This window comes from Lynx rufus, unplaced genomic scaffold, assembly GCF_022079265.1.
Source record: "Lynx rufus isolate CCGP_SWC_20201006 ecotype Redwood Valley unplaced genomic scaffold, mLynRuf1.p SCAF_21, whole genome shotgun sequence".
Classification (NCBI taxonomy): Eukaryota; Metazoa; Chordata; class Mammalia; order Carnivora; family Felidae; genus Lynx; species Lynx rufus.
Window position 1 is genome coordinate 23,992,149 of NW_025814836.1, and position 24,432 is coordinate 24,016,580.

The window sequence follows — 24,432 nt, forward strand, 5'->3', positions numbered from 1 at the left end:
AGATTGGGGAAGAAGACCAGAATTCAAAGTACCCCAGAACCAGCAATGTTTACTGTTTTGTTTGATTGTTTGTTTGTTTCTTAAATCGACTATTCTCTGGCCTGGTCTTAATGCAATCAGAAGCTCAGAAGTAAGCATCAGCTTTACTTTAGGAGAAGCCCTCTACTCTAGATCAGGCTTGAGGAATAGGAAAGGAATCTGCTGGTAGTGACAGTAAGAGGCCCTAGGTGTCAAACTTTGAGGGAGGGGAATCTTTCCTTTATTCAGAGAAGCTGTGGTCCCCAAGAGGGTAGGATGAATTTCTGTTGCTTTCTCTCTCTCGCTCTCCCTCTTGCTCTCTTTTGAGTCTCTTCCTGGCCTACGACACAGGTTCCTTTGTGCAAATATGTGACAGAGAGGAGAAAATGAAGCCCCAGCTATCTGGCCAGAAGACTGAAAAAGGGGGCCCTATGGACCCAGAAAGTACAGGGGAAATCATGGAGAAGGAACATTTGGGAAGTGACTTCTTAAGCTGTTTATAAGTTCCTGGGCTTATTCTCAAGCTATTCGTGCATGCATGGATCTAGTTTTGGCCCGTGTATCACAAACTTTGACAGTGGAACTAAAAAACTATCATTCAAATCCCAGACTGGCCACTGGGTGGCATACCCACCAGATAGATCTGAATAGCCCTGCAAAGGCTTTGATAAATGGAACTGGCATTGACACTAGAACTTCAAAAGGCTGAATGGAACTTGCAGCCTGAACACAACCAAGTAGATTGATCATCTGATAAGACACAAATATTAACATTATCCATAGGGTTTATATAAGAACCAGTGTCTCATGATATTCAAAATGTCTAGGATACAATGAAAATTACTTGGCCTATGAAAAGCCTGGAAATCTCACCTTGCCTGGGAAAAGACAGTTACAGAATGCCAATGTCAAGATGGCAGCATGGTTGGAATTATCTGACTTAAAATCAGCTACTATAAAAATGTGACAAAATGTAAGGGTAAATACTCTGGAAATAAATGGAAACATAGAAAGTCTCTGCAAAGAAATACAGGGTACAAAGAACCAAATTTTGATTTCAGAGCAGAAAAGTGCAATAACTGACATGAAGGCACTTCCTGGCTGGGCATAATAGCAGAGTGAAGATGACAGGAAAAGGTCAGTGACCTTGAAGATACATCAACAGAAATTATTTAATGTGAATAACAGAGCGGGGGAAAAGATAGGAAAAAGAAATAAATAGAGCTTCAGGGACCTGTGGTACAATATCAAAACATCTAATGTTTGTGTCATTGGAAACCAAGGAGAGAAGAAAGTGTGGTACATTAAAAAAAAAAAAAATGGTTGAGAACTTCCCAAATTTGGCAAAAGACACAAATCTACAGACGAGAAGTTCAGCTAATCCCAAATAAGGTATGCCCGCAGGGGCGCCTGGGTGGCTCAGTTGGTTGAGCGTCCAACTTTGGTTCAGACCATGATCTTGCGGTTTGTGAGTTCAAGCCCCATGTCGGGCTCTGTGCTGACAGCTCAGAGCCTGGAGCCTGCTTTGGATTATGTGTCTCCCTCTCTCTCTGCCCCTCCCCCACTCACACTCTGTCTCTCTTTCCTTCAAAAATAAATAAACATTAAAAAAAAGATATGCCCACAGAATTCCCTGCTAAGAAACAGTAATCAGATTGCTGAGAAGTGAAGACAATGCAAAAATCTTGAAAGTAATCAATGAAAACACATTATTTATAGGGGAACAATGATTGAAATGACTACAGATTTCTCATCAGGAACCATGGAGGTCAAAAGGAAGTGGAATAATAGACCTGCTGAATGAGAAGACTTTCATTCTATAAGTCTACATTCAGTCAAAATGTCTTTCAATATTGGAGGTGAAGTAAAGAGTACCAGATAAGAGAAAGCTACAAGACTAACTCACTGACACACCTGTTCTAAAAGAATTGCTGAAGTACATTTTTCCTATGGAAGGGAAATGATACTAGAAGGGAACGTGTATCATCAGGAAGGAAAGAAGAATAACAGAAATGCTAAATGTCTGGGTAGACATACAACAGAAACAGGAGACGTAAGGGACCTATATGGTGGCAAAATCACTACATCTCACTTGAAGAGGTAAAATACTGACTCTAGCCTCTGAGAAGTTAAGTATATATATTGTTAGCCCTAGGGCAGCAATTAAAGTACTGTACAAAGAAATATAGTAAAAACCACAATAGAGGTGCCTGACTGGCTCAGTTGGTTGAGCATCTGACTCTCGATCTCAGCTCGGGTCTTGATCTCAGGGTTGTGAGTTCATGCCCTGTATTGGGCTCCATGCTGGGCATGGAGCCTACTTAAAAAAAAAAAAATTCACAGTATATAAATTAAAGTGGAATACTAAAAATGTTCAAATAATCTAAAAGAAGATAGGAAGGGGGAAACGAAGGAAAGAACAGAGGAAACAAATAGAAAACAAATAATAACATAGTTGACCTAAATGCAAACATATAAATAGTTATATTAAATATAAGTGGTCTAAACACACAAAGACATTGGGAGAATGGGTCAAAAACATTCCTAGCTCTATGCTTTTTATAAGAAATTGACTTCAATTATGATGATATAGGTAAGTCAAAAGTAAAATAATAGAAAATATACACTACAGAAACAGTAATCAGTTGAAAACTGGAGTGACCATATTAATTTCAGACAAAATAGACTCCAGAGCAAAGAAAATTACTGGGGCAAAATAGTGAATTACATAATGAGAAAAAGGTCCATTCAAGAAAACATAATTTAAAAAAAATGTGTTTGCCTCTAACAACAGAGCTTCCAAATATATGAAGAACTGGAAGGAAAAACAAACAAATCAGCCATTACAGTTGGAAACTTAAACATTCTCTCAGTAATCACAGTAGACAGAAAATCCGTAAGAATAAGAACAGAAAAGAGGCTGAACAGCATTATCAACCAACTGGGTTTAACAGACTCCTAGAATACTCCATGTGACAACAGAATACTCATGCTTTTCTTTTTTTTTTATTTTTTATTTTTTTTTTCAACGTTTATTTATTTTTGGGACAGAGAGAGACAGAGCATGAACGGTGGAGGGGCAGAGAGAGAGAGGGAGACACAGAATCGGAAACAGGCTCCAGGCTCTGAGCCATCAGCCCAGAGCCTGACGCGGGGCTCAAACTCACGGACTGTGAGATCGTGACCTGGCTGAAGTCGGACACTTAACCGACTGCGCCACCCAGGCGCCCCAGAATACTCATGCTTTTCAAGTGAATGTAAAACATTTACCAAAGTAGATCATATTCTGGATCATAAACAAACCTTAACAAATATAAAATAATTGAAATCATACAAAGTATGTTCTCTGACCAAAATGGAATTAAGTTACAAGTCAAGGACAGAAAGATAATAGGAAAGTCTCCAAACACTTTAAAATATTTACAATACACTCTCACAGCAAAGCGGAAAGTCTTAAGGACAATTGGAAAATATCAAACATTTTTTAAAATGTTTATTTATTTTTTAGAGAGAAAGAGAGAGAGAGAGAGAGAGAGCGCGCGCGAGAGAGAGAGAGCATGTGCCTGAGCTGGGGAGGGACAGAGAGAGAGGGAGACACAGAATCCAAAGCAGGCTCCAGGCTCTGAGCTGTCAGCACAGACTCCAATTCAAGGCTCGAACCCACAAACTGTGAGCTCATGACCTGAGTCAGAGTCGGAAACTTAACTGACTAAGCCACCCAGGCACCCTGGAAAATATTTTTAACTGAATCAAAACGAAAATACAACACATCAAAATTTTGGATGCCACTAAATCAGTGTTTTGAGGAAAATTTATAGCATTAAATATTTATATTAGAAAAGAAGAAAGGTCTAAAGTCAAAATCTAAACTCCCATGTTGAGAAGCTAGAAAGAGAAGATTAAAGTAAACCTAAAACAAGAAGGAAAGAGATAATAAAGAAAAGAGCAGAAAAATGATGACATTGAAAACAGAAAAGCTGTGGAGAAAATAAATTAAACCAAAATCTGGTTATTTGAAAAAAAAATCAGTAATATTGATAAACTTCTAGCAAGACTCACAAAGAAAAAAAAATGGGAGAAGACACAAATGACCAGCACCAAGAATGAAAGAAAGGCCTGATTGACTGGTGATCCTTTCGCTGTATGTAGGTGTATCAAAACATCAAGCTGTACACCTTAAATTATAGCATTTTTGTCAATTAATACCTCAATAAAGATTTTTTTAAAAAAAGAATGAAAGGTCAGGATGCCTGGGTGGCTCAGTCGGGTTGAGCGTCCAATTCTTGATTTCAGCTCAGGTCATGATCCCAGGGATGTGGGATTGAGCCCTGTGGCATGCTCTATACTGAGCTTGGAGCCTGCTTGAGGTTCTCTCTCTCTTTCCGTCTGCACCTCTCCCGGGCTTGCTTGTGTTCGCTCTCTCTCCAATAATAATAATAATAATAATAATAATAATAGTAATAAAAGAATGACAGGTGGTATCACGAGAGACCCTGCAGCTATTAAAAAGATAATAAAGGGCTACTATGAAAAATTGTGCACATAGTTCAAAAACTTAGATGCAATAGACCAGTTCTTTAAAAACCACAAACTACCAAAACTCATGCAAACAATGAGACAACTTGAATAACCCTACAACTGTTACAGAAATAAAATTTGTAGTAAAAAATCTTCCAAAAAAGAAATTGTTAGGGCCAGATAGTTTTACTGGCAATTCTACCAAATGTTTAAAAATGATGAAACCTCAGTATCAGCTCTGGGTCTGGGTTTCAGGAGAAGGAGATTCCAGATCCTAGGCACTGCCCTCACCATTCCTGTTAACCTTCTGGTTTTGCTCTGCGCCCCCCCCCCCACCCTTGGCTTCCCCAAACCATCGCTCCAGGGCCACGCCCCTTCTTGAGGGTTAGAATCTATAGTACTTCTCAGTCAGTAGTTGATTCCTGGATCCTCCTATGTGCTTGAGTCTGCAGGATGCAAAGGTGAATCAGACTGAGTCCTTAATCTCTGAGAATTTATGAGGAAGACAGTAAGGATGGAAAATTAAACCTACGGATGTTCTTTGTGGTGCAGAAGCTCACACAGAACCAGCTGGGTTCGCCACTGCTCACACAGTGGTTATTTTAAAGGAATACACAAGAGTCCTTCTTGTATCTCCACATAGTTCCAAATGTAGACACACACACACACACACACACACACACACACACACACACCCCACAGTGTTTAGAGAGGTCAGCTTTTGCAGAAGTGTCCAGAAAGTATCCAACTGATCATTCATCATATAGTTACTGAGCACCAAGTCTCTAACTCTGAGACACTGCTGGGTCCACCTCTTCAGAGGGGAAGAGTTTACACATTAGCAGGTGACACATGCATGAAACAAATAACTACGATGCAGAATGAGGGCATACTGGTACATTTGCCATGGGTGCTTAGGGTAGGAAGCCGCTAACTTTTTGGAGGGTGGGGTGAGGTGGAGGAGGGAACTTGCAGTCTTCAAAGAAGAGAAGAAACTTGAGCGCAGTCTTCAAGGATGAGAAGTCCTTCAGGTGAGTGAGGAGAAGGCTGAGACTGTCCCCTAGAGAGAAAATACACAAAGTAGTTACAAAACCACCTGTAGTCAGTACAGTAACTTGGTGTTGGGCAGAGAGACCCAAGAGATGAACCCAGAGAGAGAGATGGGATCCTTGCGGAAGGAGGGGCATCGTTGATCATGCGAGGTTTTATTTACTTATTTTGGGTTTAAATTGAAAATTGCTGAAATACATGTCATGTGCACATGGTATAAAATTTTAAAAGTAGAAAAGGTATACGGAGAATATGGTCTTCCTCAATTCCCTGCCTCGCCACCCCACCCCCCACCTGTTCCTCCTCCCGAAGTCAGTTGCCAGAACCGGTTTCTTGGGCATCCTTCCAGAACTATTTTCTATGCATTTAAAAATATGTGTGTGTCTGTATATTTGCTGCAAAACGATTGCATATTGTACCTTCTGTCCACACCTTCCTTTCCTATTTGGATATTTATTTATTTATTTAAGTTTATTCATTTCGAGAGAGGGAGAGGGGGAGAGAGAAAGGGAAAGGGAAAGTGAGAGAGAGAGAGAGAGAGAGGGAATGAGAAAGGGAAAGAGAGAGAGAGACAAAGACAGAGAGACAGAGAGCATAGCAGGGAAGGGGCAGAGAGAGAGAGAATCCCAAGCGAGTTCTGCACTGTCAGCACAGAGCCCAATGTGGGACTCAGACTCACAAACCGTGAGATCATGACCTGAGCTGAAACCAAGAGTCAGATGCTTAACCGACTGAGCCATCCAGATGCCCATATTTTTTTGTTTTTTAAAAAATGTTCATTTATTTTTGAGACGGCACAAGCAGGGGAGGGGCAGAGAGAGGGGGACTGAGGGTCCAAAGCAGCCTCCGCACTGACAGCATAGGGCCCCATGTGGGGCTTGAACTCATTAACTGCCAGATCATGACTTGAGCTGAAACGAGAAGTCAGACACTCAACTGTCTGAGCCACCCAGGCACCCCTCTACTTGGATATTTATTTATTTGGAATATGGATGTACCATCATTCACTGGATCTGTTCTGTGTGGATGGAATTTAGGTAATTTCTAGTCTTTTGCTGTTATAGACTGTGCTGCAGTGAATATCCTTGTATATAAGTCCGTCTGCATTTATGTATCTATCTTGTATAGCTATAGGATAAATTCCTCATAATGGAACCGTTGGGTCAAAGAGTATAAGTGTTTCGGGGCACCTGGGTGGCTCAGTCGGTTAAGCATCCGACTTCAGCTCAGGTCATGATCTCACGGTTCGTGAGTTCAAGCCCCGCGTCAGGCTCTGTGCTGACACCTCAGAGCCTGGAGCCTGCTTTAGATTCTATGTCTTCCCCCACTCGCTCTCTGTCTCTCTCTCTCAAAAACAAATAAGGATCAAAAAGCAATTTAAAAGAGTATAAGCGTTTTTAGTTTTATTCGATGATGCCAAATCACTGTCCGTAGAGGCTGTGCTGACACCTGTTTCCCCATTCCCTGGCCAACAGAATGTTCTTAAACTTTTTGCTCTTCGAGGCTCGGGCTTTTAGGCTTTATCCTGTAAATGATGATAAGCCCTTGAGAGGTGTTTAAGCAGGGGAGTGTCACAATCAGATTTGTATTTTGGTAAGATCACTTGGGCTGCAGTGAGGGTAGGTGTTGAGCAGAGGCAAAGGCGAGGGTCACGAATGCCAGTCAGGAGGCTTCGCAGGTGTCTAGGCAAGACAGAATTGTTGGCAGCGTGGTTTAGACAGTCGGCAGTGGAGACAGAGAAGGCGATGGATATTGAGACACCGAGGAAGTAGGTTCACTGGGACTCAGGGACTGATCAGGCTTGGGGATGGGGGAGTGAAGATAACTTTAATCAAAACCTCTGGGGGCACCTGGCTGGCTCAGCTGGTGGAGTGTGCGATTTTTGGGCTTAGGGTTGTGAGTTCGGGCCCCATGTTGGGTGTAGAGATTACCAAAAAATAAAATATGTTCTAAAAAACATGAAAGCTCTGTTCTCATCAGTCTTGTGTGAAAAGTTAGCATTTTCTTTATAGTTTTCATGTCCATGTTAGTGGTTCCTAATTCCTAGAACACCAGGAATTAACTGAAGGTTCTTTCTTCTTTCTTTCTTTCTTTCTTTCTTTCTTTCTTTCTTTCTTTCTTTCTTTCTTTCTTATTTTTACATTTATTTATTTTTGAGAGACAGCGTGAGCAGGGGAGGGGCAGAGAAAGAGGGAGACACAGACTCAGAAGCAGGCTCCAGGCTCCGAGCTGTCAGCACAGAGCCCGATGCGGGGCTCAAACCCATGGACCACGAGATCATGACCTGAGCCCAAGTTGGACGCTTAACCGACTGAGCCACCCAGGCATTCCCCGGTGTCTTAATTTTTTTATGATGAGCTATGATAAAGTGTTTCCGTTACCCTTTCCCCCTGTCATTTTCTATCTTGAATTAGCCCCCACATTTTATTGTGATGATTATCTCTGTTTAGTTAAAAATCCTCTATTTCTATCACCTGGTTTTTCAGCTCTGAGTAAACCTTTGGCTCCTGGTTTGTGTAGATGATACGGTCAAGGAGCTTATCCACTCACCTTCTTCCTCCTTCCATTTTTGTACTCGTTATGTAATCTCTGCCGGGTCTGGGCATACAGCACTCACATTTTGCTCTGTTACTCTAAGCCCCTCCGGTTTTCGTCTCGGTTCTATGGTCAATAAGTATTTGATGCTCCCCGCCAGTTCTTTCCCTAATCACCTTTTGGTTTGCAGTGTGTTCTCCGGTAGTTTCCTCCAGCGGGGCTCATGGGAACGATATTCCTTAAATCCCTGTATGTGCAAAAGCCATTCTCCGAGCTTAGAGATGTTCAGGATTCTGCTTCAGCAGCGTGTTTTTGCTGGTGTTGTCTGAGATTGCTGCTATGGGGTGTTCTACTCTCCTTTCCCTGTGTATACAGCGTGCTCTTGGTTTTGGGGGTAGATTCTCGTGATTCATCGCTTACATACAACACCCGGTGCTCATCCCAACAAGTGCCCTCCTTAATGCCCATGACCCATTTTCCTCTCTCTCTCGCCCCCCCATAAACCCTCCGTTTGTTCTCTGTATTTAAGAGTCTCTTATGGTTTGCCTCCCTCTCTGTTTGAAACTATTTTTTTCCCCGTCCCTTTCCCCATGGTCTTCTGTTAAGTTTCTCAAGTTCCACATATGAGTGAAAACATATGATATCTGTCCTTCTCTGCCTGACTTATTTCACTCAGCATAATATCCTTCGGTTCCATCCACGTTGCTGCAAATGGCAGGATTTCATTCTTTCTCATTGCCAAGTAGTATCCCATCGTGTATATAAACCACATCTTCTTTATCCGTTTGTCAGTTGATGGACATTTAGGCTCTTTCCATAATTTGGCTATTGTTGAAAGTGCTGCTAGAGACATTGGGGTACATGTGCCCCTATGAATCAGCATGAAGTTTGCTTTTATTTTCTTGTTCACTTTGTTGATTTTGATCGTAATCAGGAGGAAAAGAGGCAAATTACTGTCTGATGCCACCATGTTTAGACCAGAAACCCTTCAATTATATTTGGGCACCATTCTAGTCTCGCAGCAGAGAGTGTGGGATTTGAAGCTAGACACGCCTTCTCAGCTTACCTGTCCTGCTCACTCTCTGACAGTAGACGATCACTTTCTCCCTCAGCCATTAGTATTCTTATCTCTAAAATGGAAATAATGCTCACAACAGTTTCATATTGTGAGGAGTGAGGCAATATGTATATAATAAGTAGGGACCTAGCAGAGTGCTTTGCGAATAGTGGGTGTTCAAAAGGGCAATAGCACAATGTTTCACTGACTTTTCCGCCACAGGTGGCATTCATAATTACTTTCACCTTCTCTGTCTGGATGTCACTCGCTCAGCGTTAATGGTGGATGCTGTCACTGAGGCCACTATGGGGAGACCCTTTGGCTCCTCCCATTTTTCCCATAATTCTATTCGCTGGCCGTTAGTGCCAAAAAAGAGGGGCAGGTCGATTGCTCAGAAGCCCTGGAGAGAGGATCCCCTCCTCCAAATGGCAGGGGTGAGGGGTGGGATGACACACGAGCAAGGTCTTTCGGGAAAGGCAGGGTTTCTTTGGGGAGAGATGGGAAGGGCCAGAGCGAGACCTGGATTCTGGATACTCCTTGGTCCAGACTCTTGGCATCAGGGATCGGGGTGGGCGGGCTTGGGACTTTGATCACGTGTGCTTAGCAGGCCTGAGCAAGCAGGTGGCGGGATTCCCGTCAGGGCACTTCTGGATGAGGTCAGAGCAGGCTGGGAGGCCAGGGTGAAAGGGATCCTAAGGCACACGTAGCCAAGTTCTTGCTTTTGTCCGTGTCGCTCAGGTCCCGGAATCCCAGGCAAACCCGGCTCCTACCATGCTGGCCAGTCACAGCGCCAGTACGGTCTCCTCCAGAAGCCAGGGCGTCATCGAGCCCATGGACACAGAGACCCGGGCGGATCAGAGGATGACATCTGCCGACCAGCAAGCCGGAGGCAAGAAGAATACAGAGGCGGACGGGAAGAGGCAGGTGGCTAGGAGGACCCAGGGAGACAGAACACAAACGACCCAGAGGACACAGGCAGATAGGGAGCCACAGGTGGACACTGAGCCACGAGACGGTGAGAGGACGGCGTCAGCCAGGAGTTCCCAGGAGGATGTGGTGGCACAGGGAAGGGAAGGAACGCGGGTGGAAAGGACGCAGGCAGACGAGAGGACGCGGGAAGAGAGAGGGATCCAGGAAGACAAGGGGACACGGTCAGAGGGGAGCATGTCCGCAGCCATAAAAGGTCAGTCAGAGAAGGGATCCGTGACCAGCCTCAGCCCACAGTCCAGAGCCCCTGAACGCCCACCTTCAGAGGGTCCGCAGTCTCCCCAGATTATTGAGTGTTTTGAACAGACCCCAGAAGGGTCCCCTGTCCCAGAAGAACCTGGTCTTGTGCTCAGATCTGAGGAGACGGCTGTGCCGGGTGCCCCAGCAGGTGGCCCCAAGCTCCCAGCACAGCAGCCTCCCCAGGGGGGGTTGGAGCAGCGGGGAGGGGTGAGATGCCAAGGGCCCGAGTGGTCGGGCCCGGTCAAGGGCAAGCCAGAGGATGGTCTCATCCCGTGCCCCAAGGAGGAGCAGCCGGGGGCAGTGGATGTGGGTGGCTGTCCTCCGGCTGGCAGGAGCCCAGAGGCGCCCACTCTGCCCTCTCTCCCGGGGCCGGGCCTGACCCAGAGCTCTCAGGAGGCACGGCCCAGCACTCCGACCTCTCAGCACAGAAGTGCCACTGCCTTCCCGCCCTCTGGGGACCAGGCCTTGCTGAGGTCAGCCCCGCCACTGCACCTGGGGCCAGGGACCCCCGCCCAGAGTCACCCACGAGCAACCGCGGCAGCCGACAGCGAGGGGGCCTGCGCCCGGGGGCCAGATGTGGAGGGGAGGGCCCCAGGACCCCGCGGCTGCGACCCTGGCCTCATAGACTCCCTGAAGAACTACTTGCTCCTGCTGCTGAAGCTATCCAGCACAGAGACGGGGGGCGGGGGCGCAGAGTCCCAGGAGGGGGCTGCCAGCGGGGCTCCGCTGCCCTCAGCCACTCTGGTCCCCAACGTGGAAGTGGCCGGTCTGAGCCCCAGGACGTCCAGGCGCATCCTGGAGCGCGTGGAGAACAACCATCTCGTGCAGAGCGCACAGACCCTGCTGCTGAGCCCCTGCACCTCCCGCCGCCTCACCGGCCTCCTGGACCGCGAGGTGCAGGCCGGCCACCGGGCCCTGGCCGCAGCCCGGGGCCCTGCGCCCAGCACCCTCACCGTCCCTGCCATCGTGGTGGGCGAGGAGGAGGGCCCTGGGCTGGCCTCAGAAGGATCCAGTGAGGGCGAGGGAGAGGTTTCCCTCGAGGGGCCTGGGCTCCTGGGGACGTTCCAGGACAGCAGCATGGGGGGGCCGCTGGCGGAGGCAGGTAGGCACACGGCCTCTGGTCAGGGACCACTCTCAGCAGACAGAGGGGCCCAGGAAGCCTTCCGAGAGGAGGAGGCCCCAGGGGAGGCTCTGACAGGTCTCCCTGCAGCCACACCCGAGGAACTAGCTCTGGGGGCCCGGAGGAAGAGATTTCTCCCCAAGGTCAGAGCGGTAGGAGATGGGGAGGCGGCCAAACCTGAAGAAAGGGAGAGCCCCACAGTCTCCCCCCGGGGGCTCAGGAAGGGCCTCGCGCCCGGGTCCCCGGGGACTCCTGGGCGGGAGAAACGCTCCCCTACCCAGGGCAGGAAGGCAGGCATGCTGGAGGTGCCGCGGCCCGAGGAGGCCAGCGGCCTGGACGCAGAGCTGGCCCCGGAGGAAGGCAAGCAGGACACCCCGGCCAAAGCCAGGAAAGCCAAAGAGCTGCTAAAAGGTGAGCAGTGGGGAGGGTGGGGGCCGGCCTCCCAGGAGAGTGATGCGGGGAGAGCGCCCTGCAGGGGGGGGACACGAGCCCGAGAGGGGTTACTGAGGGCGTTCTCCTGTAATGACCCCACCGTCGTGGAGTCCTAGAGGCCTCGTTCTTGTCCTGGCTCTGCCCCTCGGGATTGGGAATAGCACCAGCTGTGGACCATCGAGAGGGAAGTGGGATAGAAGAAATCGGGTCCTCCCACGGTGCTCTAGGGGGAGCGCCAACATCCCCACCGTCCCCTCTGTGCAGAATTGTCACATGAGTCCTGAACAGGAGGGGCTGGGACTCAGAGGCGGGCCTAGAGCCCACACTGAAGTTCTTCTCTCTCTCTCTCTTTTTTAAAAAAGTTTATTTATTTTAAGAGAGAGAGCACAAGTGGGGGAGGGGCAGAGAGAGGGAGAGAGGGAATCCCAAGCAGGCTCCATGCTGTCAGCACGGAGCCCAACTCGGAGCTCGAACTCATGAACCGTGAGATCGTGACCTGAGCTGAAATCAGGAGTTGGACGCTGGGCCATCTGAGCCACCCAGGTGCCCCCCTCTCTCTTTTTTTAATGCCACAAGAGCCTTTTGAGAAAAAAACTTTGTGTTTTGTTTTGTTTCTTTGCTGTTTTTAGTGAACTCAGTTCCTCTAAGAGATATTAAGGCCATTCGTGTAAAATCTGTTTCTTCTTGAGTGGGCTTTCCCAGCTAGTGTCCCTCCAGTGAATTCTCCCTTTTCACCTGTCAGACAGACAGTTGCCATAGCGTCCTCCACAATACGTTTACCATCCGATGGCTCTGTACGGACATGATTCTGGTATGGCAATTGCTGATTCTGGTAATCTGGGTTCTCTGTTTCTGCTTTCCATTCATCTGTTTAATCTCTCATGGATTTTGTTTTCTGTTTTTTCATTTTTTAAAATTTTAGTTGACACCTGGGGCGCCTGGGTGGCCCGGTTGGTTCAGTGTCCGACTCGTGGTTTCGGCTCAGGTCGCCGTCTCCCAGTTCGTGGGTTCAAGCCCCACATCGGGCTGCACGCTGACACCGTGGAGCCTGCTTGGAATTCTTTCTCTTGCCCCTCCCCACCACAGCTCACGCTGTCTCTCTCAAAATAAATAAACTTAAAAAAAATTTCTTTTGTAATTTTAGTTGACACACGCCGATACATGAGTTTCAGGTATATGACGCAGTGATTCAAGAATGCACATTATGCTGTGCTCCCCACGAGGGCGGGGTCCTCTCCCAACTGCTGTGTGTGTCCTCTGCTCTGAGGCTCCCCCAGGCCTGGGGGAGGAGCACAGAAGTGGGAACTTTCCAGCTCGGCTGTGTGATTCGGAGTCAGCAATATGGGGGTGGGGGGGAGGAGGGGAGGGACGCAGCTGGGGACCAGGAAGCAGTGTGTTTGTGTGGAAGCCTGAATCCTGTTTTCCCTCACCTGTCCCACCAGGAACAACCAGGGAAGCTGGTGTAGGGCCAGCGAGGGCACAAGACCGAGGGGAAGTGGCTTGTCTCTCTCAACTGGGCCCCTGCTCTCAGCCCCACAGGTGATCCGGAAGATTCGGGTAGAGCAGTTTCCTGATGCCTCCGGCAGCCTGAAGCTCTGGTGTCAGTTTTTCAACATCCTGAGTGACTCCGTCTTGACTTGGGCCAAGGATCAGCGCCCAGTGGGCGAGGTGGGCAGGAGGTGAGCCGGCTGGGTAGTGCCTCCACTGACCGACTCCCTGGTTATGGTGCTAACAGGGTGGGGCATCGTCCTCACACTTTGGGTCTGTGCCCCCCATCTTCTGCTCACAGTAACCCAGTGGGGGGGGGAGTTCTAGTATTTCCTTAGTAGAGAGGAGAAAATTGAGGCTCAGAAGTATTAAGTCACTTGCCCATAGTCACGCAGCTAGCGAGGATCAGGACTGCGGACCAGACCCGTGTGACCCAGGCCCAGCTCTTAACCGCGGCTCTCGGTGCCGGGGTCCCCGGCAGCGTCTGAGGGCAGGGTGGGAGGGTCCCGGGGACCACAGTCTGGCCCTGGGCTGCGCGTGGCCATGGTCCTCACGGGGAGGGTCTCCCTCCCTGCAGTGCAGGGGACGAGGGCCCGGCGGCCTTGGCCATCGTGCAGGCGTCCCCCGTGGACTGCGGCGTGTACCGATGCACCATCCACAATGAGCACGGCTCGGCCTCTACGGACTTCTGCCTCAGCCCCGAGGGTGAGCGCGCCCCTCCCGGGCTCCCGGCCCGGTGCGGCCCCTGCGGGAGGGCGACAGGCATCTCTGTAGAGACGGTGCAGGCAGCCAGCCTAAGGGTGGCTGCTTCCTCTTCTTTTTCTCCACAGTGTTGTCAGGATTCGTCTCCAGAGAAGAAGGCGAAGGTATGGTGCCCCTCCCCTCCACCCCAGGGGAGGAGCGGGCGGGCCTTCACCCCTACCCCTGCGGTCCACAGGGAGGGCCTTCTTTTAAGGACGCGGGATCCATTCCAAATGCCAAGTTTACCTCCACACCAGCTGCCCTTTGCCTCCTAGTTTAGGATAGGGCTCGGGAGGGGGGGTTGGGGAAGATGGGGTGGGGAGGAGGAGTGGCTAAGAGGCCCTTGCACAGGAAATTAATCCAGCCTTGTGCCCTTGGCCCACGTCGGAGCCCTTGATCAAGGGCAGGACTGGCCGCTAGGACATACCTTACCCTGCTTGCTCCCTTCCCAGAGCTTCTCACGGTGCTCTGTGGGTTCCTGCATCAGATGCACACGGCACGGCTGCTAACGATGCAGTTTCTTGGGCCCTGCCGCAGATACCCTTAATTGTAACGTCTGGGGAAGGACCCAGGAAAACTGCATTTTCAGTAGGCTGTCTGGTGATTGTGACGTCCCCAAGTTATAAGGCATTTCCCCAAACATGAGGGGAAGAGTCTGTGAGGCTTCTGTCCGAGACGCACTAAGGGTCAGGACTGCGAAGGCAGCTGATGGTAGATGTTTAGAGCTTCACTGCCGAGTGCACTCATTCATTCATTCATTCACTCATTTGATCAGCCAGTCACTGAACTAGTGCCTCTGTTCAGTTGTCAAGTTTATTCGATACCAAATATAACCCCACACCTAAAAGCTTCGTAGTAGTTCTTTAATGTCCTCAAACACCCGATTGCGTTTCCCCAGTTGTCTCCCAGGTGTTGGTTTACTTGGATTAGGAACCACTCACCACTTTGGGCTGACCTATGTTAAGTCTCTAATGTATGACTGTTCTTCATCGTTCCCCTTTTTTTGCCAGTTATTTGTTGAAGTTGCTTGATGTCTAGAGTTGCTCACGCTCTAGATTTTGTTGATTTAACACCATTTCACACATTCTTCTACTCATGTGCTTCCCTTAAACTTATAATTAGATCAGGACGCCTGGATGGCTCAGTTGGTTAAGCGTCCCGACTTTGGCTCAGGTCATGATCTCTTGGTCTGTGGGTTCGAGCCCCGCATCGGGCTCTGTGCTAACAGCTCAGAGCCCGGAGCCTGCTTCAGATTCTGTGTCTTCCTCCCTTTGCCCCTCCCCCACTCATACTCTGTCTCTCTCTCAAAAATAAACATTAAAAAAAAACACAACAACTTGTAATTAGAGCAAGAGCTTGGTCAGATTCAGGTGCACTTTTGGGGGGAGGGGGTAAGAACACTTCACAGACGTGCCGTGTCTTTCCTTTCGCATCCTCTCTGGAGGCACAGAAAGCTTGTCATACTTTAGTAACATTAAGATTGATTCCTGCCTTCATTCAGTTGTTTCTGCCTGATCTGTCCTTTGGAAGAGTTTAAAAACTGTACCCGATACTTGTTACCTAGGGGTTTTTGCAATTACCAATTATTACCTAAATCCATTATTTCATTAGGATTTACAGCTAGAGTATCTTAATTCTGTCACTTCTTCATTCATCAGTTGATTTCTTCTGTTATTTGGTTGCCCTGAGACGGTGTCCTAGCATCCCCCAAAGGTCACCAGTGAGATCGAGGGGTTTTTTGAGGGAGGAATGAGTATTTCTTAAACTACAATTATGAATATATTTAAAACATATTTGGTACGTTCACCACATTGTACAAACCATTGTCTTTAGTTGGTAAGATTGTCTGATTTGGGCCAATGGAAGCCCCTTTGGGAGGTTGGCTCCTGTGTCCTTCTTGGAGGTTGGCCTCCGGTCATTTTTGTAGCTTCTTTGCTCTCTGGTCGGACAAGGTAGATCAGGTCCGTCGAGTATACTTCCTGCCACAGACCTGGAATCAACTGTTTCTTTAGGGAGCTCTGATTCCTTTTAGAGGGAAATGGTTTTCAGGGATCACAGTTTGAGCACCAGGGCTGGATTGGTCCTGCAGACTTTCTGTTCCAGTCAAACATGTTGCTTGAGATGGAGACATTTCTTCATTTGAGCAAAACACCTAATTCCAAGATAAAGGAATTCTGGTGTCACGTACCAATTGTGATGTCCACGGAACCCCCCTCCCCTCCAGACACTGACAGAGTCCTTGTGATGTGTGGGTACACTCAGGCACTGTTACACAATGGGGGTTGTGTCAGACACAGTCCTGCCCTCGGGGGTTCACGGTCCGGTTTGGGACCCGTGGTGTGCATATACCTCAAGAGCAGGAATGCACGGAGAGTGGGCGTGCCAGCGTGGTGGGCAGGAGATGGTTCTGGCTTCTTCCTGCCCTGCAGAAGAGGGCAACCTCAGTTGGGCAGGAACTTCCAGTTTTCCACGTTTCCTGTTCCCCTTCAGTTGGAGAGGAGATTGAGATGACCCCCATGGTGTTTGCGAAGGGTCTGGCCGACTCGGGCTGCTGGGGGGACAAACTCTTTGGGCGCCTGGTGAGCGAGGAGCTACGAGGGGGTGGACACGGATATGGCCTTCGGAAGGCCTCCCAGGCCAAGGTCATCTATGGGCTGGAGCCCATCTTCGAGTCAGGCCGCACGTGCATCATCAAGGTGTCCAGCCTGCTTGTGTTTGGGCCCAGCAGCGAGACTTCTCTCCTGGGCAGAAACTACGACGTCACCATCCAGGTACTGCGCCCCATCCCCCTTCCCTCCTTCCGCTCTTTCCCCTCCTCCCCCTCCCGGCTCAGGTCCTGTTGGGAGGCCCAGTGTGGGGCACAGACCATCTCAGCGTCAACCTCACGAGGCTCCTGGGATGGGTCTTGAGGAGAGCCTGAGACTTAGCCCAGGCTCTGTCTTTGGGGCCATTGTTTTCAAACCATATTTTTGTAGCAGAAACCTTTCCTGTTACCCTCACACATATCTTGCATGGGAGCCTGTGTGTGAGGTGAAAGGAGAGTGACTGGGTGGGGTGGACAGTCTAGGTCTCCCTCACTCCCCAAAGCGTGGCCTACGGGGCCCTGCCACCTTCGGCTGGGGCTCCAGGAAACACAGTTTGGAAACCACTTTGAAAACCAGCCTGAGGCCTCTTGTTTTGCAAATGAGAACAATGAGCTGCAGAGTAGGGAGCAGGGGAGGCATGAACCACCCCCCTCCCCAGGCCTGGAATCCTCCCTGCAGTCCTCTGGTGGGCGGCCCTCCCGCTTAGAGCCGGACATGATGGAGAACAGGAGAGCTTCCTTGCTGACCAGATTTGGTTCTCCTCAACCCACAGGGATGCAAGATCCAGAACATGAGTCGGGAGTACTGCAAGATCTTTGCGGCCGAAGCCCAGGCAGCACCCGGCTTTGGGGAGGTGCCCGAGTAAGTGCACAGAGAGGGGGTCATGCAGTCTCAGACCCGTTGACTGGAGCTTCGGCCCAGAACAGTGACTTCACAGCCCCTGGGGGGTGGGGGGGGGGCTTGTGCAAATGGGCCCCCAGCTAACCCCACGCTCTGCTCAATGGTCCCACGAAATCTAGAAATAAACACCTCCAGATTAACTGCCCACTTTAGAAAAGCCTCTGCTTGCTCTTCTGCGGAACTCCCCACCCCTTAGCTCAGTGTTGGCTGGGTTGCAGAATTCCGCACAGCAGATTCTGGGACTCTCGGAAGGGGAGAGGGTAGGCCAGACTTCCAGGCACCCTGGCCAGGACTGTTGGGTGGGCAGACAGCGTCAGTGCAGGGCCTCGTAGGAGTCGGCTAGAAATGGTCATCCTTTCCATGTTGAGGCCTGAACTCTTGACTCGAATACCGGGGTCTGGTCGGCGCTGAGCAGTCTGGCCGAATCCTCTCTGGAGGTGATCCTTTCCGTTTGACACATACTGGTCTTGGTCCCTCACCCAAGCCCGTCCTCCCGGGGCCATGGCACCGTTGGGTTCTAACCCCACTGACCTCGGAGAACGGACAGGACTCTGAAGCCAACGGCCCCCATTTCCTTTCCTGAACTCGGCGGAGCTCCGCTCTCTTTCTGTCCTTTGGCGTCAGGGCTGAGAATTCCCTTCGCAGAAAGGCCCTCCTTTGCGATCCAAGGGTAAAGATAGCTGAGATGGAGGGAGGAGTCTCTCGGGCCACACTTCCCGCTCACAGCACAGTGGAACTATGTTTAGGATCCTCCCACTGTATCTCATCTACCGGCCCGCAAACAATATCCCGTATGCCACCCTGGAGGAGGATCTGGGCAAGCCCCTGCAGCCCTACTGCTCGCGGGAATGGGGCTGCGCCGCGGCTCCGGCCGCGGCTCCGGAGGCACCTAGCAGCGCTGAGGTCAGGCAGAAATGCCAGACCTTCCAGCACTGGCTCTACCTGTGGACGAACGGCAGCTTCCTCGTCACGGATCTAGCAGGTACGAGAGTGTGGTGGGTGCGCCTGCGCGGGTGCATGGGGGCGGCGGGGGGGCGGGGCCGGCGCATGCGCTCTCCTATTTCTTCGCCTTTGCTTTTCACCGCGACCTCGTGGAGTAGATGCGACAGGCACCATGTTGTGGGCGGCCCTGACACCCGCCGGGCCTCGCGCAGCCTGCTCTGTAACGGCAGGGGCATAAAGGAGCAGGCTCCAGGCTCCCGTTAAAATGAAAAAGGAATGGATTTCAAAGAACGTTATGTGGGGGCTAATTAAAACGCCACAACCACCTTTTCAGAATCTCCCGTCCTCCTTTCCCTCCAGCTTTGCTCTGGACTTTCCCCCTCTTCCTACTTCCCAAACTCTCCCCTCCATCCTCGCTCACTAGCTTACTGCCCCTTCTCCCTCCTCTCCTTCCTTCCCCTCCCCTTGCCCCCTCCTCCCCTGCCTCTTCCCTCTCATCTCTTCCTCTTCCTTCCCCTCCTCCTTCCTCTCTTCCCTTCCTCTTTCTTCCCCTCCTTCCTCCTCCTCCTCCTCCTCCTCCTCTTCCTCCTCCTCCTCCCCCTGCCCTCCTTCCTCTCCCTTCCTCTTCCCCCTCCTCCCTACTTCTCCTTCCTTCCTCTTCCTTTTCTTCCCCCTCCACCATCCTTTCCTCCCTTCCTCTTACCCTTCCCCCTCTCCCCCTCACCTCCTCTCCTCCTCCTCCTCTTTTCCTTTTCCTCCCCCTCCTCCTTCCCTCCCCTCCTCTTCCTCTCCTCTCTTTCTCTCCCTTATCCTCCTACCCCACTCTCTTCTTCCTCCTCCCCTCTTCCTTCCTCTCTTCTCTTCCTCTTCCTCCCCTCCTCCTCCTCCCCCTACTCCTCCTTCCTCTCCTTTCTTCCTCTTCTCTCTTCCTCCTCCTTCCCCTCCTCCTCTTCCCATCCTCCTCCCCCTCCTCTTTCCTTTCCTCTCTTCCTCTTCCTTTCCCTCTCCCTCCTCCCCTCATCCTATCCTCCTCCTTTCTCTCTTCCTTTCCTCCTCCTCCTCTTCCTCCTCTACTTTGTTAGCTCTGTATTACATGAACCAACTTAGTCTCTCTGGCTTCCTTTTATTTCTATCTCTCCCATTACTCAGACTTTCCCCTCCAACAAAGGCCAGCAAAGCACAAATCCTCCTCCTTTTCCTGATCAGTCCTTCCCAGGCCTACTTACTCTCTAACCAGAACCAGGCAGGGGGGAGGAAAAGAGATTTTCTCTACAGTGGGAGGAGAGGGATGCTGGGAATATCACACATGACCTCATCTAGTCCCCAGTGTGCATTAGTGAGAAAACCAAGGGCCGGAGACAGAAAACCGGCTCAAGTGTGCTTTTCGTTAGGATTGAACTGCACTGCAAATATGGTATATATAATTCTGTATATTGGGGGGGGACTGGTAGCACATTAAGCTATTGTCATTCATTCTGTTTGTTGACTCCATCCATCCTTCCTTCCATCCATCCAACATCTACCCAACATCGGGGAGCTAAAAAGGCGAATGGGGAATCGTTACTGTCCTCAGGAAGCTGTGATAAGTATACCAGTTTCTAGTACGAGATGATCATGCAATGTAGTAGGAAGAGCTGGGGGTTGGAGAAATTAGGCTTTAGTCTACATCTCATGGCTTTTCTGCTGGTCTCTGTAAACCCAAGGGAAAGCCAAAGCACAGACAGAGTGGGCCCCTTAATCTCCCCGAGTTTCACCACCCTTTCCCCCCCAAGGGGTGACAGTATCCTCCTTGCCTCCCAGACTGGCTGCGAGGCCTGAGTGAGGTGGTGTCCATGGGCACCTTCTGCAAAATGAAATTCTGTGCCAACGTAAGGGATCATGGCTAGTGTGGGGCAGAGTGCAAGGTGATGGCCCTGAGAGAGAAATGACAGATTAACGCCTCCTGTATGACCTCTGTGTTTCAGACACTAAATCAGAGCCCTGCACACCCCATGATGCTCTCAATACCCCAGCGAGGTGGGCAGCGTTGCCCCACTCTTACAGCTGAGGGTTGGAGGTAGTTCTCGCAGCTTGGAAGGGATGGGGCTGAAATCAGTCCGGGTGTGCCCGCCTCTCAGGCCCATGCGTGTGTCCCTCTGTCACATGCAGCACTGAGCCCTGCTAGTGACAGGCGGGGTCCCGCAAGGGTGTGACCAGACAGTTGGAAAGTGGGGAGAGGTTCCTACTCTAACGTTGGACGCTGGGATGCTGGGTGGACTGGCCAGGGTGGGGACCATTCCTCCGTGTCTGTTCTCCCAACACTGCCTTCCTCTAGTCCTGTGTGGATGCTTGCCTGCTGTCTGTGTGAGTACGTGGAACCCAGTCTCATCCAGTGTTACTTTTCTGCTGGTCCAGCCTGACTGACTTTCATGTTCCGCCTCCTCGCTCTTGCCCAGATAGGCTAATCTGGCAAGAGGAAGGAGCAAAGGTTAGCTCAAAGCCAGAGGCCAGCCCAGTTTGTGGCCTAGTGTGATCCAACAGAGGCAGGATTGAACAGCTGGAAGAGTTTGGGATCTAGGAGTAAGAAAAACTGAACTTTTACTTTGACTCAGTGGCCAAGGCCCATGGTCAGTGCTCAGTTATCAAATGAATGAATGAATGTGACCTTGCTTTGGTCCCTTACCTCTGAGCCTATCTCCTCACCTGTGAGAATGGGATATTATTGCCACTAACAACATAGAGTTGCCCACACCACCTGTGATACAGGTCAGAGGTGATGGCGTGCCCTGAACCCTGGCAAGTTCCTGCTCAATGATACCCATCTTGGAGAGGTGGGGGCCCTGGAACCGGCCCGGGCTGCTCAACTCCCAGCTCTCTCTCTTTCCAGGGGTTGATTGGAAGATGACTGATGTGCAGATTGCTACCAAACTACGAGGGTGAGTGGTTCTTGGGGACAGGAGGCCCTCTGAGAATCTTCTCGGGGTGTGAAATTGTCAAAGGTCTTCTGGTTCTCCATCCCTGAGGTACTGGGCCTGTGGCCGAATGGTCCTAGCTGCCTTGGCGGACGTATAGTAATGTCCCAGGGACTGCTGACCGTCCCTCACCCCCGTGCCCCTGACCCCAGGTCTGGACCAGAAGCATTTTTTAAATTTATTATTTTTTTTTTTAATTTTTTTTCAATGTTTATTTATTTTTGGGACAGAGAGAGACAGAGCATGAACGGGGGAGGGGCAGAGAGAGAGGGAGACACAGAATCGGAAACAGGCTCCAGGCTCCGAGCCATCAGCCCAGAGCCTGACGCGGGGCTCGAACTCACGGACCGCGAGATCGTGACCTGGCTGAAGTCGGACGCTTAACCGACTGCGCCACCCAGGCGCCCCTAAATTTATTTTTTTAACTTATTTTTAATGTTTATTTTATTTTTGAGAGAGAGAGAGAGAGAGAGAGAGAGAGAGAGCATGAGTGGGGGAGGGGCAGAGAGAAGGGAGACAGAATCGGAAGCAGGCTCCAGGCTCTGAGCTGTCAGCACGGAGCCCGATATGGGGCTCGGACCCGTGAACCATGAGCTCATGACCTGAGCTGAAGTCGGACACTTTAACCGACTGAGCCCTCCGGGCGCCCCTGGACCAGCAGTATTGACCCCGCACACAGGCTCACCTGCTCACCTGCAGCCCTGGGCTCCTCTTTCTTCTCGCTTGAGAAAGCTCATCGGGGTGCAGATGAGCAGGGCCCTGGGAGGAAAGTGGTGATGTGGAGTCTGCTCTACTTAATACTGAAAAGGCAGGTCATCCGCACACCGATTAGCGTGGATGTGATGAGTTCCTGTGCCGCGGCGTAAGGAGGCCTCAGTTTAAAATTGAGGTTTGGGATGCTGCCCCGTGAGGTAGTGCCCAGCTGGACTCCCAGCCCCCCTGAAAGGGTAGGGCGTGACCCTGGCCCTGGCCACCCCAGAGTAGGCCCCCCAAGGGCTCTCACTCTGGGGGGAGCTCCCACTCAGCTCTTCCTGTTTGGCTGCAGATACCAAGGCCTCAAGGAGAGCTGCTTCCCGGCCCTGCTGGACCAGTTTGCCTCTTCCCACCAGTGCAACACCTTCTGTGAGATGCTGGGGCTAAAACCCCTCAAGGGCCCCGAGGCCGCCCACCCTCAAGCCAAGGCCAAAGGCTCCAAGAGTCCATCTACTGGCAGGAAGGGCGCCCAGCTGAGTCCTCAGCCCCAGAGGAAAGGCCCCCCCAGTCCCCAGGGCACCCGGAAGAATACTCCAAGCTCCAAGGCCACCCCTCAGGCCTCAGAGGCACTCACCGCCCAGTTACTGGGACAGCCTCCCATCCAAGAGGGCGGCCTCAAGGCCCAGGGCATGCGGTAGCCCCCCACGGGAGGCTCGGGGCCTCCGCCCAGCAGCAGACCAACAAGGAAGCAGCTTGAACTGATGGAGACTTGCCCAATACGGAACTAACCAGGGAAGGTGCACCGGGGAGGCACCACTCGGGGGCCTCCCTGGGCAGCCTCTCCTCGATCCGCTCCTCAGCAGACGGCTTTTGTGCGTGGCACCCAGTGGCCTCTCCTGGTGCCAGCGTCACCCGGGGCTCCCAGACCGCAGCCCCAAGTGTCTGGCGGCCCAGGCCCTTCTTGAAGTTTACACTGGCCACTGCCGGAGGCTCCCGAGTCCTCTGCATGAGCTCCGCACCCAGCCCCCCGCCCTGCCGGACCCTGCGGTGAATGTTGTACCCTGGGGGCACGCAGGCCAGCCTTTACCCTTCTCCTTTGCTTGGCCCCGATCTGTCCTCGGGGCTCCAGACTGCCCCAGCCGTGTCTGGCCTGGTGACTCTCTTTCCAGCTACGTGGCTTCATTCTTCCCAGCTTGTCCTACAACTAACCGGTCACTGAGCCCACGTGGGGCTCAGTGCCCTTCCAGAGCCTGTCGTGTTCCTGTGCCGTGGTCTTTGGTGACGTGTGTTCATGCCCTTCCTTCTCCCAGCACACAGATACTCACTCCCCTGAATCCTCTGCTCCCGCACCCCGATCTCCATCCGCAGCTTTGAGCCCTGTCACAGCCCGCCCGTCCTGCCTCCGCTGCCTCCCTGCGCGTCCCCATGCCCAGGGGCTCCACCAGCCAGATTCCTCCCCAGCCTCTCCCAGACCCCTTGCCTGTGAGGCGAGAAGTGGCATGAGGGTTGTGTCATCGGCCGTGGCCAGAGGGAAGGTGTTGACTTGGAGGGACCTTGTGCTCCGTACGGAAAGGAGACGCAGTCACAGTGAATTTCACATCCCCTCTAGACCGGGCCGGAGGGCTAGGCTCTTCTCCGGGGGGTGGGGTGGGGGGAACGCCCTTGGGAGTTGCAGGAAGGGCGAAGCCCACCCGCATGCTGGGGTGGAGGGGAGTCTCTGTGCCTGGGAACTAGGACGTGTGCCCCCAGCCATTAGCTCTCGATCCTGGGGCTCCAGCTCTGGGCTTCACGTAGGGGCCCCCAAGGAACTGCTGTGCTCGGCCCAGCACCCTGGGTCCTTCCCAAGGGCCCCTCCTTGAGGCCTGGGGCGGGATGGGTCTGGTGCTAGTCTGCTCCCCTTGGAATGCAATAAAGGCAGCAACTGTGTACCCCGCTTGCCCTTATCTGGTGTGGTTGTGGGTATACGGAGTCAGGGTCCCCTCTCCCCAGGCAGGTGCTCTGAGGGGATCCTGCAGCCCCTGGGCCCTCTGGTATGATGAACCCAGGTTTTGGCTCCTGGATTGACGTTCAGTCTCAGCCTTTTGTGGCCACGGCTAGACAGTCTGTGCATCTTGCACGACGAGGCTGATGGCTGTGTCCCTGAACAGGGTCCTGGGGACTGAGGCCTTTGGAATT

General features: G+C 51.4%; 1 protein-coding gene across 1 annotated transcript in view; it reads left to right on the forward strand.

The window, feature by feature from the left end:
* ALPK3 (alpha kinase 3) overlaps positions 1-23,867 on the forward strand; it is a 43,454-nt gene extending 19,587 nt beyond the window's left edge. The window contains exons 4-12 of the mRNA XM_047086830.1: positions 9,917-11,936; positions 13,489-13,636; positions 14,023-14,150; positions 14,276-14,311; positions 16,677-16,957; positions 17,544-17,632; positions 18,418-18,653; positions 21,480-21,528; positions 22,610-23,867. Of these exons, the coding sequence (XP_046942786.1) occupies positions 9,917-11,936; positions 13,489-13,636; positions 14,023-14,150; positions 14,276-14,311; positions 16,677-16,957; positions 17,544-17,632; positions 18,418-18,653; positions 21,480-21,528; positions 22,610-22,955 (3,333 nt within the window). The 3' untranslated portion in view covers positions 22,956-23,867. The remainder of the gene's footprint in view (positions 1-9,916; positions 11,937-13,488; positions 13,637-14,022; positions 14,151-14,275; positions 14,312-16,676; positions 16,958-17,543; positions 17,633-18,417; positions 18,654-21,479; positions 21,529-22,609) is intronic.
* The last annotated feature ends 565 nt before the right edge of the window (positions 23,868-24,432 follow it).